This window comes from Scyliorhinus torazame, chromosome 22 (genome assembly GCF_047496885.1).
Source record: "Scyliorhinus torazame isolate Kashiwa2021f chromosome 22, sScyTor2.1, whole genome shotgun sequence".
NCBI lineage: Eukaryota > Metazoa > Chordata > Chondrichthyes > Carcharhiniformes > Scyliorhinidae > Scyliorhinus > Scyliorhinus torazame.
Window position 1 is genome coordinate 46,507,136 of NC_092728.1, and position 19,396 is coordinate 46,526,531.

The 19,396-nt window shown below is 49.2% G+C and overlaps 2 protein-coding genes across 3 annotated transcripts in view; one reads left to right on the forward strand and one right to left on the reverse strand.

The window, feature by feature from the left end:
- Positions 1-9,469, forward strand: part of LOC140399058 (tubulin beta-4B chain-like) — a 39,707-nt gene extending 30,238 nt beyond the window's left edge. For both annotated transcript variants that reach the window (XM_072488152.1, XM_072488153.1), the window contains one exon: positions 8,254-9,469. In XM_072488152.1, coding sequence (XP_072344253.1) covers positions 8,254-9,320 — 1,067 coding nt within the window. In that variant the 3' untranslated portion in view covers positions 9,321-9,469. The remainder of the gene's footprint in view (positions 1-8,253) is intronic.
- Positions 9,470-10,621: 1,152 nt separating this feature from the next.
- Positions 10,622-11,655, reverse strand: LOC140399060 (non-histone chromosomal protein HMG-14A-like). Its single transcript, XM_072488155.1, has one exon. It carries the CDS (start codon positions 11,561-11,563, stop codon positions 11,192-11,194), a length of 372 nt encoding a protein of 123 aa, XP_072344256.1. The 5' UTR covers positions 11,564-11,655; the 3' UTR covers positions 10,622-11,191.
- Positions 11,656-19,396: the final 7,741 nt, after the last annotated feature.

The window sequence follows — 19,396 nt, forward strand, 5'->3', positions numbered from 1 at the left end:
CAGAGACACATGAGGCACAGCACAAAAGGTGTGTGGAGAGGTTGGAAGCCCTGGAGAATAATTCGAGGAGGAAGAATTTAAGAGTCCTGGGTCTTCCCGAAGGCGCAGAGGGGGCAGACGTCGGGGCATATATGAGCACGATGCTTCACTCGCTAATGGGATCGGAGGCCCCGACGGGCCCTTTGGAGGTGGAGGGAGCTTATCGAGTTCTGGCGCGAAGACCAAAGGCTGGAGAAATACCTCGAGCTATAGTGGTGAGGTTTCACCGCTACAACGACAGAGAGATGGTCCTAAGATGGGCGAAGAAAACTCGGAACTGTAGGTGGAAGAACGCGGTGATCCCCGTATACCAGGATTGGAGTGCAGAGGTGGCGAGAAGGAGGGCAAGTTTCAATCGGGCTAAGGTGGTGCTTCACAAAAAGAAGGTTAGATTTGGAATGTTGCAACAGGCGAGACTGTGGGTCACACACCAAGGGAAGCACCACTACTTTGAGACGGCAGAAGAGGCGTAGGCATTCATTGTGGACGAGAAGCTGGAATAGTCTGGCGAGAGAAAGAGCTTCTGGGATAAAGTGGTGGGGTGATTATGTGGGGCGAGGAAGGGGAAGGGGGGGATGATTTTTCAATTTGTTTATTTTTAAATTCTGTAACTTTTCTCTCTTCCCCTCGTTTGGGGGGGGGGAGAGGATGAGGAACTGTGGGCGGCGGTGGGAAGGAAAGGGGAAGGAGAAGGGAACTGCGCCATTAGGGGCGGGGCCGAGTGGGAAACACGGGCTTTGCTCCCGCGCTATGGTAATTATGGCGGGAACAGGGGCGCAGGAAGGAGGGGGCCTCGCACAGTGAGGGGCCGAGGGCAAACGGGGAAGCCGAGGTCAGCCAGAGTTCGCTGACTTCTGGGAGCAACATGGGGGGTGTAACTACGCTAGAGGGGGATCTAGCGGAGGGGGCGGGGAGTTAACTGGGTTGCTGCTGCTAAGGGGAAGGGGGAGCTGTTATGGGGCGGGGTGGTCGAGACGGGAGGGCACCGTCGGTGGGATATACGGGTACGTGGGAACCGGGTGAGGAGCTGGGTTAAAAAGGGGGATGGCTAGTTGACAAGGGGGGGGGGGGGTAAAGAGCCCCCCAACCCGGCTGATCACGTGGAACGTGAGAGGGCTGAATGGGCCGATTAAAAGGGTACGGGTACTCGCACACCTAAAGAAATTAAAGGCAGATGTGGCTATGTTGCAGGAGACGCATCTGAAACTGACTGACCAGGTCAGACTACGTAAAGGATGGGTGGGGCAGGTGTTTCATTTGGGTTTAGATGCGAAGCATAGGGGGGTGGCTATTTTAGTGGGGAAACGGGTACTGTTTGAGGCAAAGACCAGAGTGGCGGACAGTGGGGGTAGTAGATACGTGATGGTGAGTGGCAGACTGCAAGGGGAGGCGGTGGTTCTGGTGAACGTATACGCCCCAAACTGGGATGATGCAAACTTCATGAGGCGTATGTTGGGGCGTATCCCGGACCTGGAGGCGGGAAAGTTGGTAATGGGGGGAGACTTCAATACGGTGCTTGATCCAGGGCTGGACCGGTCGAGGTCCAGGACCGGGAGGAGGCCGGCAGCGGCCAAGGTGCTTAAGGACTTCATGGAGCAGATGGGAGGAGTAGACCCCTGGAGATTTATTAGTCCTAGGAGTAAGGAGTTCTCATTTTTCTCCCATGTTCACAAGGTATATTCACGGATAGACTTTTTTGTCCTGGGAAGGGCACTGATTCCGAAGGTGACAGGGACGGAGTATACGGCCATAGCCATCTCGGACCACGCTCCACATTGGGTAGATCTGGAGGTAGGAGAGGAAAAAGAACAGCACCCACTCTGGAGAATGGATATGGGCTTATTGGCGGATGAGGGGTATGTCGAAGGGTGAGGGGGTGTATCGAAAGGTACTTGGAGCTTAATGACAACGGAGAGGTTCAGGTGGGAGTGGTCTGGGAGGCGTTGAAGGCGGTGGTCAGAGGGGTACTGATATCCATAAGGGCACATAAAGGGAAGCAAGAGAGTAAAGAAAGGGAGCGATTGTTGAGAGAACTTCTGAGGGTGGACAGGCAATATGCAGAGGCACCGGAGGAGGGACTGTACAGGGAAAGACAAAGGTTACATGTGGGATTTGACCTGCTGACCCACGGGTAAGGCAGAGGCACAGTGGAGGAGGGCACAGGGTGTACAGTATGAGTATGGAGAGAAGGCGAGTCGGCTACTGGCCCAACAATTGAGGAAGAGGGGAGCGGCGAGGGAGATAGGTGGGGTGAGAGATGAGGAGGGAGAGATGGAACAGGGAGCGGAGAGAGTGAACGGGGTGTTCAAGGCATTCTATGAGAGGTTGTATAAGGCTCAGCCCCCGGAAGGGAAAGAGGGAATGATGCATTTCCTGGATCAGCTGGAATTCCCGAAGGTGGAGGAGCAGGAGAGGGCGGGACTGGGAGCACAGATTGAGGTGGAGGAGGTGGTAAAGGGGATTGGGAACATGCAGGCGGGGAAGGCCCCGGGACCGGATGGATTCCCGGTGGAATTTTATAGGAAATATATGGACCTACTGGCCCCGCTTTTGACGTGAACCTTTAATGAGGCCAGGGAAAGGGGGAAGTTGCCCCCGACTATGTCGGAGGCGACGATATCGTTACTTTTGAAGAAGGAAAAAGACCCGCTGCAGTGTGGGTCCTACAGGCCCATTTCCCTTTTGAACGTGGATGCTAAGCTCCTGGCCAAGGTGATGGCGACGAGGATAGAGGATTGTTTCCCGGGGGTCGTCCACGAGGATCAAACTGGGTTCGTTAAGGGGAGACAGCTGAACACGAACATACGGAGGCTGTTAGGGGTGATGATGATGCCCCCACCAGAGGGGGAGGCGGAGATAGTGGTGGCGATGGACGCCGAGAAAGCATTCGACAGAGTGGAGTGGGACTACCTGTGGGAAGTGTTGAGGAGATTTGGTTTTGGAGAAGGGTTTATTGGATGGGTACAGCTGCTATATAGGGCCCCGGTGGCAAGTGTGATCACGAACAGGCAGAGGTCTGACTACTTCCGTCTTTATAGAGGGACGAGGCAGGGGTGTCCCCTGTCTCTGTTACTATTTGCATTGGCAATTGAGCCCCTGGCCATAGCACTGAGGGGCTCCAGGAAGTGGAGGGGAGTACTCAGGGGAGGAGAAGAACACTGGGTATCATTGTATGCAGATGATTTATTGCTGTATGTTGCGGACCCAGTGGAGGGGATGCCGGAGATAATGCAGACACTCAGGGAGTTTGGGGAATTCTCGGGGTACAAATTGAATATGGGGAAGAGTGAGTTGTTTGTGGTGCATCCGGGGAGCAGAGCAGGGGAATAGATGATTTACTGCTGAGGGAGGTAACAAGAGATTTCCGGTACTTAGGAATTCAGATAGCCAGGAGTTGGGGAACCTTACATAGGCTTAATCTAACACGATTGGTGGAACAGACGGAGGAGGATTTTAAGAGATGGGACATGGTGCCCCTGTCACTGGTAGGTAGGGTGCAGGCGGTCAAAATGGTAGTCCTCCCGAGATTCCTTTTTGTGTTTCAGTGCCTCCCGGTGATGGTCACGAAGGCTTTTTTCAAGAAAATCGAGAAAAGGGTCATGAGTTTTGTGTGGGCTGGGAAGACCCCGAGAGTGAGAAGGGGTTTTTTGCAGCGTAGCAGGGATAGGGGGGGACTGGCACTACCGAGCTTAAGTGAGTACTACTGGGCCGCAAATATCTCAATGGTGTGTAAGTGGATGGGAGAAGGGGAGGGAGCGGCGTGGAAGAGATTGGAGATGGCGTCCTGCAAAGGAACCAGCCTACAAGCACTGGCGACGGCGCCGTTGCCGTTCTCCCCGAAGAAATACACCACAAGTCCAGTGGTGGTGGCAACACTGAAAATTTGGTGGCAGTGGAGACGGCATAGGGGAATGACGGGAGCCTCGGTGCGGTCCCCGATAAGAAACAATCATAGGTTCGTTCCAGGGAGAATGGATGGGGGATTTGGAGCATGGCAAAGAGCTGGGGTAGTACAACTGAGAGATCTGTTTGTAGATGGGACGTTTGCGAGTCTGGGAGCGCTGACGGAAAAATATGGGTTGCCCCAAGGGAATGCATTTCGGTACATGCAACTTAGGGCTTTTGCGAGGCAACAGGTGAGGGAATTCCCGCAGCTCCCGACGCAGGAGATTCAGGATAGAGTGATTTTGGGGGCATGGGTGGGGGATGGTAGGGTGTCGGATATATACAGGGAAATGAGAGACGAGGGGGAGATCATGGTGGATGAGCTGAAGGGAAAATGGGAAGAAGAGCTGGGGGAAGAGATTGAAGAGGGGCTGTGGGCAGATGCCCTAAGTAGGGTAAACTCTTCGTCCTCGTGCGCCAGGCTTAGCCTGATACAATTCAAGGTTTTGCACAGGGCGCATATGACCGGAGCAAGGCTCAGTAAATTTTTCGGGGTAGAGGATAGGTGTGGGAGATGTTCGAGAAGCCCAGCAAACCACACCCACATGTTTTAGTCATGTCCGGCACTGCAGGGGTTCTGGGTGGGGGTGGCAAAGGTGCTTTCGAAGGTGGTGGGGGTCCGGGTCGAGCCAGGCTGGGGGTTGGCTATATTCGGGGTTGCAGAAGAGCCGGGAGTGCAGGAGGCGAGAGAGGCTGATGTTTTGGCCTTTGCGTCCCTAGTAGCCCGGCGAAGGATATTGCTTATGTGGAAGGAAGCCAAACCCCCGGGCGTGGAGACCTGGATAAATGACATGGCAGGGTTTATAAAACTAGAACGGATAAAGTTTGCACTAAGGGGTTCGGCTCAAGGGTTCACCAGGCGGTAGCAACCGTTCATTAACTACCTCGCAGAACGATAAAGGAAATGGGAAGGTAACAGCAGCAACCCGGGGGGGGGGGGGGGGGCTCGGGTGGGTCCTCAGGGGTGTTTTTGTATAGATATTTGTACTTGGTTATGTATATTGGATTGTTTGATTTTATTATTATATTATCGAACCTCAGTGCCATGAGGCAGCAGTGCTAACCACTGAGCCACCTTGCCACCCTTAGAAGGCCTAACATTTAACAAAATCATTGGGCCTAGTATCCGGCCTCTACAACAGCCCGGCCTGGCATTTGCCTCCTGTGGCATAGGCCCGACTCCATCACTCACTCCCCTCACCTTCCCTTTGCACCTCCTCCCCCCATCCATCCCTAGAGACCAAAGACCCTGCCAATTGGAGATGTTTCTCCCAAGGTGAGCTGGGGGATTTCCTGACTCGGGTGCAAAAATCCAGACCCATGTTGTTAACAAGTGGAATAGAATCAGCACAGGGTGGTTTGACTTAGTGAGGCCACTGGGAGTAAAAGATATTCTTGTGAAGTTTATAAAAAGTTATAGAATGCTGGGGTGTGATGCCAGACTAGAGCTAGTTGCCGCTACACTATTCAGAGCACACTTTGATTGGTGCTTAAGCAGGGTCAGGTGGTTCAAAAAGGATATGTGTATATTGAAGGCTGGTAAAGAGCCAAAGAATCATTCCACATGTAAAGGGGTGAGTTGAGAAAGCTTAAAGGAGCTAGGGTTTTAGTGTCTTGAGAGAAGGCTAACGACAATCTTGTCAAAAGATATAAAATATTAGATTATTAAAAAGCCTGCGTTATTAATTCACAGTAAGGAGCACCAGGGACCTTAATTAATTAAGGCTTGATTTTTAAAAAATATATATATATTTATTAAAGTTTTTTAACACAATTTTTCTCCCTTACAAACAATAACCCCCCACCCCTCGTAACAAAAAAAAACGAGAAATCGCGCAGAGCAAGATATATACATGGCAAAATGATATAGATACACAGCTTTGTACACTGGCCCTCACCCGTACGTGCCAGTTTCCCCAACCCTTCATGTTATCTCTTGCTCATCCACCCTCCCAGGCAGTCCCCCCCCCCCAGGACGTCCCCCCCCCACCCACCCCCCCACAGGACGTCCCCCCCACCCCCAAGGTTGCTGCTGCTGCTGACCGACCTTCCTCTAACGCTCCGCGAGATAGTCTAGGAACGGTTGCCACCGCCTGAAGAACCCCTGCGCAGACCCTCTCAAGGCGAACTTAATCCTCTCCAACTTTATGAACCCAGCCATATCATTTATCCAGGCCTCCAGGCTGGGGGGCTTCGCCTCCTTCCACATTAGCAAGATCCTTCGCCGGGCTACTAGGGACGCAAAGGCCAGAATGCCGGCCTCTTTCGCCTCCTGCACTCCCGGTTCGTCCACTGCTCCAAATATTGCTAGCGCCCAGCTTGGCTTGACACGGACTTTCACCACCTGCCACTCCTCTCCAGAACCCCTCCAGTGCCAGGCATGACCAAAACATATGGACATGGTTCGCCGGGCTCCCTGAGCACCTTCCACATCTGTCCTCTACCCCAAAGAACCTACTCAACCTCGCCCCCGTCAAGTGCGCTCTGTGGACCACCTTAAATTGTATCAGGCTGAGCCTGGCACACGAGGAGGAGGAATTAACCCTACCTAGGGCATCAGCCCACAGACCTTCCTCGATCTCCTCCCCCAGCTCCTCCTCCCATTTACCCTTCAACTCTTCTACCAGCGCTTCCCCCTCTTCTTTCAACTCCTGGTGTATTTCCGACACCTTGCCCTCCCCGACCCATACACCCGAGATCACCCTATCTTGAACTTCTTGTGCCGGGAGCAACGGGAATTCCCTCACCTGTCGCCTCACAAATATCTAAAGGCATTTCCCGGGGGTAACTCAAACTTCTCCTCCAGTGCCCCTAGGCTCGCAAACGTCCCGTCGATGAACAGGTCCCCCATTCTTCCAATCCCTGCCCGATGCCATCTTCTCCGGGACAAACCGGTGGTTACCCCTGATCGGGGACCACACCGATGCTCCCATTGCACCCCGGTGCCGTCTCCACTGGCCCCAGATCCTTAGCGTTGCCGCTACCACCGGGCTCGTGGTATACTTTGTCGGCGAGAGCGGCAGCGGTGCCGTCACCAACGCCCCCAGGCTCGTTCCTTTACAGGACGCCATCTCCATCCTCTTCCATGCCGCCCCCTCTCCCTCCATAACCCACTTGCGGATCATCGCCACATTTGCTGCCCAGTAGTAGCTCCCCAGGTTTGGCAGCACCAACCCTCCTCGGTCCCTACTGCGTTCCAGGAACCCTCTCCTTACTCTCGGGGTCTTATTCACCCACACAAAACCCCATAATACTCCTACCTACTCTCTTAAAAAAGGCCTTAGTGATCACAATGGGAAGGCACTGAAACACAAACAGAAACCTCGGAAGGACCACCATTTTGACCGACTGCACTCTACCCGCCAGCGAGAGCGGTAACATGTCCCATCTTTTGAAATCCTCCTCCATTTGCTCCACCAACCTCGTCAGATTCAGTTTATGAAGGGTTCCCCAACTCCTGGCTATCTGGATCCCCAGATACCGAAAGCTCCCCTCCGCCCTCCTCAGCGGTAGGTCCCCTATCCCTCTTTCTTGGTCCCCCGCCTGTAATACAAAGAGCTCACTCTTCCCTACATTGAGCTTATAGCCCGAAAACTCCCCAAACTCCCTTAGAGTCTGCATGACCTCCACCATCCCCTCCATTGGATCCACCACGTACAGCAACAGGTCATCCGCATATAGCGACACCCGATGCTCTTCTCCCCCTCGGACCACCCCCCGCCATTTATTAGACTCCCTCAATGACATGGCCAATGGTTCGATCGCCAATGCGAACAACAGGGGGGACAGGGGGCACCCCTGCCTCATCCCTCGGTACAGTCAAAAGTACTCCGACCTCCGCCGGTTCGTCACTACACTCGCCATCAGGGCTCTGTAAACGAGCTTAACCCAATTGATAAACCCTACCCCGAACCCAAACCTACGCAGCACCTCCCGGAGGTACTCCCACTCTGCTCGGTCAAAGGGTTTCTCCGCGTCCATAGCTGCCACTATCTCCGCTTCTCCCTCCTCCGATGGCATCATTATCACGTTAATTAAGGCTTGATTAAGCAGGCATTGGAATGTTGTCCCCTGAAAGGTTGGCAAATATTTGGAACGTTCTGCCGTTTAAGATATTTGAGACAATATCATGTGAATGGTGTTGAATAAGCTAGCTGCAGGATTTAATATACAGGAGGAAGGTGAGCTTGTTGGGCTGAATGGCCTTTCATCAAATTTGACTGTTTGCGTCTTCTAGTAAAACATTTTGTTTGGCATTCTTTGTTCTAGGGCGCAGCGGTGCCTCTAACAACTGGGCCAAAGGCCACTACACTGAAGGAGCTGAATTGGCCGACTCCGTCATGGATATGGTGAGGAAGGAAGCCGAGGGATGCGATTGCCTCCAGGGATTCCAGATCACTCACTCACTGGGTGGTGGTACTGGTGCTGGCATGGGTACTCTCCTCCTGAACAAGATCCGTGAAGAATACCCTGACAGAATGATGCTATCTTTCAGTATTATTCCTTCGCCTAAAGTATCGGACACTGTGGTAGAACCTTATAATGCTACCTTATCTATTCACCAACTCATAGAGGATACAGATGAGACGTTCTGTATTGATAATGAGGCTCTCCATGACATTTGTTTCCGAACCCTCAAATTGACATCTCCCAGTTATGGTGACCTGAATCACCTGATATCATGCACCATGAGTGGTGTAACAACCTGTCTTCGATTCCCTGGTCAGCTGAATGCTGACCTGCGTAAGCTAGCAGTGAACATGGTTCCCTTCCCCCGCCTACATTTTTTTGTGCCCGGCTTTGCCCCTCTGACCAGCCGTGGTAGTCAGCCATACCGTGCCCTCACGGTACCGGAGCTCACCAAGCAGATGTTTGACGCCAAGAACATGATGGCTGCCTGTGACCCTCGCCATGGCCGCTACCTGACCGTTGCTGCCGTTTTCCGAGGCCGCATGTCCATGAAAGAGGTGGATGAGCAGATGTTGAATGTGCAGAACAAAAACAGCACTTATTTTGTGGAGTGGATCCCCAATAATGTCAAAACCGCTGTCTGTGACATTCCACCGAGAGGTCTCAGAATGGCAGCCACCTTCATTGGCAACACAACGGCTATCCAAGAACTATTCAAGCGCATTGGTGAGCAGTTTTCTGCCATGTTCCGCAGGAAGGCCTTCTTACATTGGTACACTGGTGAGGGCATGGATGAGGCGGAATTTTCCGATGCTGAAGCTGACATGCTTGATCTGATTGCGGAGTACCAGTACTACCAGGATGTTCCAGTGAATGAGGGGGCTCAGTATTCTGTTGAGGAAGCTGATGATGATGATGAGTCCTGAACACCATTGCTTTGAGCTCCGAATTCTTTACAGGTCTCCTTAATCAGGACCGCTCTCTCCTGCAACTGTTCACATGATTTCATCTTGATGGTGAATGGACTGAATTAAAATCACCTGACAGTACTTGACTTGTTAAGGGGTTGAAACAACGTATGTAGTTGTAGCCTATTAACTATACAGCCAGAAGCCGTGATTTATATTAGCCACCTTTCCCACACCACTCCTTTGCTACATTTCCAATGTCTCTGAAACCCAGGTAATGTCTTGACAAAAGATTCTCATCCTAGGAACATAGTTTTGCATAATCTGAAAATATCTATCATGGGCTAAGAATGCAGAGCTTTCTATTTATATAACACCTTTCACTGCATACCAGCATACCAATGAAGTAATTTTTGAAGTGCCAGTCCCCCTTGTAGGAAATGCAGCAGCCAATCTACACTCACAAAGGTCCAACAAACAGTATGGACGTCTTCATACTGTTCTTCTCTTTTTTTAAAATAAATTTAGAGTACCCAATTCATTTTTTCCAATTTAAGAGGCAATTTAGCGTGTTCAATCCACCTACTTTGCACATCTTTGGGTTGTGGGGGCGAAACCCAGAGCCGGGATCGAACCTGGGACCTCGGCGTCGTGAGACTGCAGTGCTACCACTGCGCCATGGAACCTTTTAATCCCCCCCCCCCCAAGTAATGTGCTGTGTTGTGGGCATCACGGCGGTGCAGTGGTTAGCACTGTTGCCTCACGGCGAGGTTCGATCCCGGCCCTGGGTCACTGTCTGTGTAATGTTTGCACATTCTCCCCTGTCTGCGTGAGTCTCACCGCCACAACTCAAAAGATGTGCAGGGTAGGTGGATTAGCCACACTAAATTGCCTCTTAATTGGAAAAAAAGATAATTGGGTACTCTAAATTTGTTAAGAAAAAGGAAAAAAAAAGGTAATGTGCTGTTTGGCCAGCATATAATCTTTTGTGCTCAAGATTCTGGAAAGGATCTTGAATCCATAGCCTTCCCACTCGCAGCCAAGTGCACTGCCCACTGAGCTGTGACTGTCGCGGTAGAAAAAAAGTCACCCGTTTTACTGGTCACTGGTTCTACTATAGATGGGGTTAGAGATTAGCTAACTGTGTGCTCAGCAAACGTTTACCCCATCTGTTAAACCTGATGCCCCTGTACCCACCCCCCCAAAAAACTCTCAACAAGATGGAGGGGAGATCAAATTGAGATTTACAACGTGATAAAAGGTATGGATAAAGTAAATGAGGAGTGGATGCTTCCTCTTATGGGTATTCTTTTTTTGGGGAAGAGGTTTTTTTTTATTAAGGTAAATCATCCAGCAAAAATTCTGAGAGGAAGTGGGTACATACAGCCATCTGCCCTTTTAAAAGAGATGTTAATTTCCATTAGAAACTAGTTTTACATGATTGCAAAGGTTTTTCTTTACAAAAATGACAAATTTAAAATTAAAATATTTTTCACATTAGATTTCCAGGCCCCACATTTTTATTTTTTTTCACCAAAATATTTTAGCTGGTTACAAAACTAACCCACAAAACCACTGGAATGTTTTGACACAAACAACTTCCTCCTTACTCTTCCCCACGTGTAATAGCCTAACACCACAAATACCTGGTGAATTAAAATCAGACCTTTTGAAGTATGACACAAGACAAACATTGACAGAAGTCAATAACTACCACCATTTACTTATCCCACATATCACACTAACTACGACAATCACAATTTTAAAACAATGATTCTTTAGGGTTTGCTTACCCCCAAATAATCTTGAGATGTGGGTGTTGCCATAATTAAATTCATACTAAAAAAACCTTGTATTTATAAACTAGTTGATAAAAATATTCCTCTCTGTTAACAATACAGTATGGAGGTACGGATGCCATTGATGGAGATGACGGGCAGATGCAATGACTCTGACTTGGCTTCTTTTTCGTCACAGCTTTCAGTAGACTGTGCCTCATCGTTTTTGGCTTCTCCATTCTCAGAGGGAGTTTCTTCCTTTGCATCCTCTTGGTTAGGCTCTTCTTTGCCTTTTGCTCCTTTTTTTCCTTTTGCTGGTGCTTTCTTTTCCTCCTTCTTGTCATTGGCAACCTTTTCTTTTTTTGCTGGCGCATTCTTTTCTTTTGGCTCTGCTTTTGGAACTGTAGGTTTCGCTGACAATCTAGGTGATCTCCTTTTTGGCTCCTCTCTTTGCTCCCCAATAAGCTTTCTCTTGGATGACATGGTGACTCGATTGATCAAAACCAATGAAGGGGAGGGTAATAAAATAACAAAAAGGCGGGGAGGGGGGAACAGCCCCGAGGAGTGGGTTATTTAATATATATTTTTAAAAAAGCCACGGGGTGTTTTTTTTCCCCCCTTATCCTTGTCCCCCTCTTTAACACACACGGGTACCACCAATCCTTATGGGATATTCTAGAAGAGAGGTCATAGTCTCAGGATAAGGAAGAGCAAATTTAAAACAGGGATGAGGGAAAACAACTTCTCCCAAAGGGTTGTAAATCTGTGGAATTCGCTACCCCAGAGTGCGGTGAATGCTGGGACTGTGGTTAATTTTAAGGAGGAGTTAGATTTTTAATTGGTAATGGGTTGAAGGGTTATGGAGAACAGGCAGGACGGTGGAGTTAAGACAAGGATTAGATCAGCCAGATCGAATGGCGGAGCAGACTCGATGGCCCAATTCTGCTTCTATATCTTATGAATTTATATCTTATAAGGCAGCAAAAAAGTAGGTTGAAGAAGAATTTGATGAGGTCCAATCACCCAATGACCGCTGTTAGTAGCATGAGGTGCTGTACATTGTCAGCCAATAGGATTGAAGCGTCCTTTTCTATAGTGACAGCTGAGAAAGGAGGAAATGTTTAAAAATGAATGAAGCTATCATTTTAGAAACATGATTGAGGGGTAAACATGAGGGAGAAAGGAATAGAAAGTGTAGCTGATAGGGTTAGTTGAACTGTTGGGCTGAATGGCCTGTTTCTGTACTGTAAATTAAAGCATACCGGGAGGATTTTCCACCCCCATTTTTGGTGAATGGAAATGTCAGATGGGGCAGAGACTCAAGGGGAAGACCCAAAACGGCTTTTACACAGCAGGAGTTCCCCGCTCGATTGTCCCCATCCCAACAGTGACGTTATGGGGTTCCCACCATGCAAAGACAGGAACCCCATTTTAATACATTTCAATTGGCTGGCATCGCCACTGTAACATTTCCCCCCCCCCCCCCCAATGTAGGAAAGTCATGTCTTCCACCCCCCCTCCCCCTCTCTACGGTGTGACATCACATTGGGGAGGGGGGTTTCAGCAGGTTTTAAAAAACCGGGAACTGTAGAACAGAACCTTCTGGGAGCACACAGGAAAGTGCAACTACTGGGGATAGAGGGTATGCCCGGGCAGTGCCCTGGCAGTCCAAAAATGCAGGTTAGGTGGATTGACTAAATTACCCCTTTGTGTCCGAGGGTCAAATTCCCTTTTCCATGCTCGTTAACAGAATCCCTGACCCACCCCCTCTTTCTTACTGGCACTGGTGAACCTCCTACTCTCACTCTATTGTAACCCTCACTTCTCCATACTTCACATCTTGTGCACAACACACAATTAGTCCATGATAGGCACATTCTCTAAACAAGGCTGCTGCTATCATTCTAAGGAATATCGGAACATGAGTAGCCTATTTAGCTTTTAGAGCTATTCCACCAGCAAGTGAGATTATGGCTGATCTGTTACAAATTGAATATACCCACATTTGTCCCATATCCCCTAATATATAGAGAGATTTTTCTTATCCAGTTTTGTAAGATTTCTCCGACCAACGTGTCCAGCTCCGCCCGTTCAGTCTTCTTCCTATGGGCCCGAATCAAAATACATTTCCCTCTAATAACTGCCTTCAATGCATCCCACACCATCCCAGCCACGGTCTCTCCCGTGTCATTGTTCTTTATATACCCCCGAATGGCTTCCCTCACTCACTCACAGATCTCGTCGTCCGTTAACAGCCCTAATCTCCACTGCGGGCTCTGGGACTTTCCGGTGCTTTCCCGCAGGTCTATCCAATGTGGCGCGTGGTCTGACACCACAATTACTGAGTACTCAGTGTCCTCCACCCCCGCTAACAGTGTTCTATCCAGCACAAAGAAATCTATCCCGGAGTATACCTTATGCACATGAGTAGAATGAATATTCCTTGGTCTGTGGCCTCTCGAATCTCCACGGATCAACCCCTCCCATGCGCTCCACGAACTCCCGCAGTTCTTTTGCAATTGCTGATACCTTCCCTGACCTAGATTCGACCGGTCCATTCTTGGAAACAGGACCGTGTTGAAGTCACCCCCCATAACCAACCTGTGCGAGTCAAGGTCTGGGATCTTTCCCAGCACCTTTCTGACAAACGTGACATCATCCCAGTTTGGGGCATATATATTTACCAACACCACTGCCATTCCCTCCAGTTTCCCGCTAACCATAATAAATCTGCCTCCCGGGTCTTCCTATATCTTCCCTACCTCAAATGCCATCCTTTTGTTAATCAGGATGGCCACCTCCCTTGTTTTAAAGTCCAGTCCCGAATGGAATACCTGGCCAACCCATCTCTTCTTCAGTCTAACTTGGTCTCCCAGCTTCAAGTGTGTCTCCTGTAGCATAGCCACGTCCGCTTTTAGCTGTCTCTAGTGTGCGAACACAAGGGCCCTTTTGACCGGCCCATTCAGTGCACGAACATTCCACGTAACCAGTCTGGTCGGGTGGGGGGGGGCTCTTTCCCCCCCTTCCCGTCGATCAGCCATGACCTTTCCTAGGACAGCACTTAGCCCATGTCCTGCACCTCCAGTGGCCTGCCCCTCGGCAGTCACCGCCATCTGGTCTCCGACTTTAAACACAGAAAGCAAACAATCCCAAGGTCCGGGCGCAGAGGTCCACCCCTCGTCCCTTTACAACATCTTATCCGCCCCATCACCTTCAAACAGAGCCGAAAACAATAGAAGAAAAATCAACAGGATTTAAAAAAAATTATGAATGCAAAAACTCAAATATCTTTCCTTTTTTCTTTCCCCCCTAGAACATTGCAACTTAGAAACTTTATTACTGTACCTCGGTACATATATAGAACATAGAATAGTACAGCACAGTACAGGCCCTTCAGCCCACATCAACGGATCAAAATCAAAAAACAATCCGAGAGATCCTTCTTTTCCCGATTACGGCAACTCCAAGTTACTGTGAAAGGCTGAGATTTTTAAAAAATATAAAGCAACAAAACTTTTAACTCAGACCATTACTGTCTAGATTTTAAAATCATTATGCCTCTACCAGATTGTTGTCCTTCATGAAGACTGGCTTTTCTTCCAGCGAGCCAAAATATAGTTCCCGGTTCTCGTAGGTCACCAAAGACGATCAACTCATTGCTTATCTTTCTAAATCCCAGGGAATAAAATCCTGATTTGTGTAATCTCTCATCGTAATTTAATCCCTGGAGTCCAGGTATCATTCTCCAAGGCCAGTATATCCCTCCTGACGGAAAGTCCCAAATTTTATTCCCTTCGTATACAGGGCCACCCCTTAACCTTATTAAAACTCACCCTCTTTGCGAGTTATGCTCCCAAGTCTTGATACACCCGGATCTCAGCCTCTTCCCACATGAACTGTTTCGTCTGCCTGGCCCACCTCATAATGCGTTCCTTGTCCAGAAACCGATGCAGCCTCACCGCCATTGCCCTTGGGGGCTCACAAACCTGAGGCTTACGCCTGGGCACCCTGTGAGCCCGGTCCACCTCTAACGGCCTGACGAACGCATCTTCCCCGAGCATCTTCCCCTCATACACACTGGCATCCGATCCCTCCTTTCCCTCTGGCAGAACGACGATCCGAATATTCTGCCTACGAGAACGATTCTCCAGGTCCTCCACCTTCTCCAACAGCCTTTTCTGCCGATCCTGTAAGATAGTAATTTCCAGAACAATGGACTGCTCCTCTTGTTCCGCCGCCAGCTCCTGCAACTTTTTGATTGCCTGATCTGAAAACTCGTTTCTTGCAGAACAAGGTGGCATTAATGAATAGGCAGTGAACAGAAGCCACATTAGAGCAGTTTTTGACTTTATACCTCCGGAACAGGGACAAATCAATGTCACTAAAGGGTGAGCTTTGGATCCTCATTTTGATATCCGAATGAGCTTTCTGAATACTTCCAGCGTGCATTTGTGGGGATGTTTTAACCAATATGGCGGGCAGTGAGACATATGTGTGTACCATCAGATTTCTGTGCCTGGATGTCTTCTAGAACATCTTCAGTTCTCTACAAATCAGTGACAAACAGAGCTTCTGCTAGAAACCAATGCAAAGCATGTGCAATTCTTTGAGTGGGAGGGAGCTGCTCAAATATATTCACTGCTCCGTATTGCTCACTGCTGGCTTTTCTTATGGTGTTAGAGACAGCAGTGATCTGACATTGAATATTTCCTGGACAAGGTTGTCCGTCTTTCATTGTGCAACCACAGCTCTGATACCCAATGCTGTGTTTTTACTTTCTCCTGGTCCCCTCCACTTGCCTGGATGAGTGTGGCTCCAACAACACGCAAGAGGTTCAACACCATCCAGGACAAAGCAGCCTGTTTGATTGCTACCCCTTCCACAAACATTCAATCACCAATGACAAATATCGGCAGCCGTGTGTGCCATCTACAAGATGCACTGTGGGAACTCGCCAAGGTTCCTTAGGCAGCACATTCCAAACTCATGACCACTACTATCCAGAAAGACAAGAGCAGCAGATACCTGGGAGCCCCACCACCTGAAGGTTCCCCTCCAAGTCACTCACCATCCCGACTTGGAAACATATCGCTGTTCCTTCACTGTCGCTGGGTCAAAGTCCTGGAACTCCCTCCCTAACAGCACTGTGGGTGTACCTGCATCTCAGGGACTGCAGCGGTTCAAGAAATCAGCTCACCACCACCGTCTGAAGGACAACTAGGGATGGGCAATAAATGCTGGCCTAACCAGTGATGCCCACATCCCTTAAATGAATTTTTAAAACGTTTTTCCTCAATTATCCTGAATCTGTGTCCTCTGGTTCTCCATCCTACCAGCAGCAGGAACAGTTTCAGTCTACTGTGCAGAACCTTTCATGATTTTGAATACCTCTATCAAATCTCCTCTCAACCTTCCCCTTATCCAAAGAAAACGTCCCTAATTGGTGGTACGCCACAGTGACCGGATCTCCAGCACTGAGTCCGTCCCTGTGGCTCAGAAGGGAAGGGGGGAGAGCAGGAGAGCAATAGTTATTGGGGACTCGATAGTTAGAGGGTCAGATAGACGGTTCTGTGGCAGCGAAAGAGACTCACGGATGATATGGTGCCAGGGTCAGAATCCTTAAGGGGGAGGGGTAACACTCACAATTCGTAGTACACATTGGTACCAACAAGAGAGGTAAGAGAAGGGACAGGGGTTTAAAACAGGAATTTAGGGAGCTAGGGTGGAAGCTGAGAGCCAGGACAAACCATGTTGTCATCTCTGGTTGTTGCCGGTGCCACGTGCTAGCGAGTTGAGGAACAGGGAGACATAAACACGTGGCTGCAGGGATGGTGTAGGAGGGAGGGTTTCAGTTACGTGGATAATTGGAGCACATTCTGGGGAAGGTGGGACCTGTACAGACAGGACGGTTTGCACCTGAACCAGAGGGGTACCAATATCCTGGGAGGGAAATTTGCTACGGCTCTTCGGGGGCGTTTAAACTAATTTGTCAGGGGGGTGGGAAAACGAGCTGTAGTCCAGAAGCCAGTGTTGAGAGTAGTGAGGTACTGAGGAGGGTATCAAGGTCGCACGAGTGTACCAGCAGACAGGAAGGTGGGTTGAAGTGTGTCTACTTCAATGCAAGGAGCATCCAGAATAAGGTAGGTGAACTTGGAGCGTGGATTGGTACTTGGGACTACGATGTTGTGGCCATTACAGAGACATGGTTAGAACAGGGACAGGAATGGTTGTTGGAAGTTCCGGGGTATAGATGTTTCAGTAAGAGTAGGGAAGGTGGTAAAAGAGGTGGAGGAGTAGCATTATTAATCAAGGATAGTTTAACGGCTGCCAAAAGGCAGTTCGAAGGGGATCTGCCTACTGAGGTAATATGGGCTGAAGTTAGAAATAGGAAAGGAGCGGTCACATTGTTAGGAGTTTTGTATAGACCCCCAAATAGAGAAGTGGAGGAAGAAATTGCAAAACAGATTATGGATAGGTGTGGAGGTCTCAGGGTGTTGTCATGGGTGACTTTAACTTTCCAAATATTGATTGGAACCTCTATAGGTCAAACAGTTCAGATGGGGCAGTTTTTGTACAGTGTGTGCAGGAGGATTTCCTGACACAATATGTGGATAGGCCAACAAGAAGTGGGGCCACATTGGATTTGGTACTGGGTAATGAACCGGGCCAAGTGTTAGATTTGTTTATGGGAGAGCACTTTGGAGATAGTGACCACAATTCAGTGTCTTTCACTGGGCATGCACGGTAGCACAAGTGGATAGCACTGTGGCTTCACAGCGCCAGGGTCCCAGGTTCTGGGACCCCTGCTGGGTCACTGTGCGGAGTCTGCATGTTCTCCCTGTGTCTGCGTGGGTTTCCTCCGGTTGCTCCGGTTTCCTCCCACAGTCCAAAGACATGCAGGTTAGGGGGATTGATTGGCCATGATAAATTGCCCTTAGTGACCAAAAAGGCTAGGAGGGGTCATTGGGTTACGGGGATAGGGTGGAAGTGAGGGCTTTACTGGGTCGGTGCAGACTCGATGGGCCGAATGGCCTCCTTCTGCACTGTATGTTCTGTGTACTATGTATGTACTATTGCAATGGAGAGGGATAGGGCCATACGGCAGGGCAAGGTTTTATAATTGGGGGAGGGGTAATTATAATGCGATTAGGCAAGAATTAGGGAGCATAAGATGGGAACAGAAACTCAGGGAAAGGCACAAATGAAAAGTGGAGCTTGTTCAAGGAACAAATACTGCGTAACCTTGATAGGTATGTCCCTGTCAGGCAGGGAGGAACTGGCCGTGTGAGGGAACCATGGTTGAGAAAATAAGTTGAATGTCTTCTCAAGAGGAAAAAGGAAGCATATGTAAGCTTTGCGCAGGTCAAAGAGACACAGCCTGAGTGAGACACATCCAGAGTGGGAATTTGGAACTTGGTAATTTGGTGCAGTGAGGTAATTCGGTGCAGAGTGGGAGAAGATGCTTTTTCCCTACTGTTTTGTTCTTTTTTCTGGCCTGTAACTTTTAATCAGCAGGGAGAGAACCAGAGAGCATCTGAGACCCTCGGAGGGTAAGTAAGTGATTTTTACTCATTTTTACTTTTATTACCGTTTCAAATTGTGTGTGTGTGTGGGGGAGGGGGGGGGGGGGGCTGAAGTGACATCACAGAAAAGCTGTGACCTAATTGGCTGGTTGGGAATCTACACTAAATTTAAAAAATTAACCATTGGTAAACTAATTAAACATAATTACTTAATTATAATTTAGAGGGGTATCTAAGCCAGAGATCGGAGAGTACTGTATTTAGCTTTCACATTTATCGTAGAAATCTAGTGCTAGGAAACATATAGTTAACAGTAACTTTTTTAAAAAAACTTTTAAATTTAATTTACTAATTAATTGACGCAATGTCAATTAGAGGGGTGCAGTGCTCTGACTGTGAGATGTGGCAGGTCCAGGAGGCTTCCAGCGTCCCGGATGGCTTCATCTGCAGAAAGTGCACCCAACTGGAGCTCCTCACAGACCGCATGGTTCGGTTGGAGCAGCAGATGGATGCACTTAGGAGCGTGCAGGTGGCGGAAAGCGTCATAGATAGCAGTTATATAAATGTGGTCACACCCAAGGTGCAGGCAGAGAAATGGGTGACCACCAGAAAGGGCAGGCAGTCAGTGCAGGAATCCCCTGTGGTTGTCCCCCTCTCAAATAGGTATACCCCTTTGGATACTGTCGGGGGGGATAGCCTATCAGGGGAAAACAGCAGCAGCCAGAGCAGTGGCACAACGGCTGGCTCTGATGTTCAGAAGGGAGAGTCAAAGCGCAGAAGAGCAATAGTCACA

What these genes read in the sequence shown, in the direction of transcription:
- LOC140399060 (XM_072488155.1), bottom strand. Translation starts at nt 11,563, where the DNA reads ATGTCATCCAAGAGAAAGCTTATTGGGGAGCAAAGAGAGGAGCCAAAA.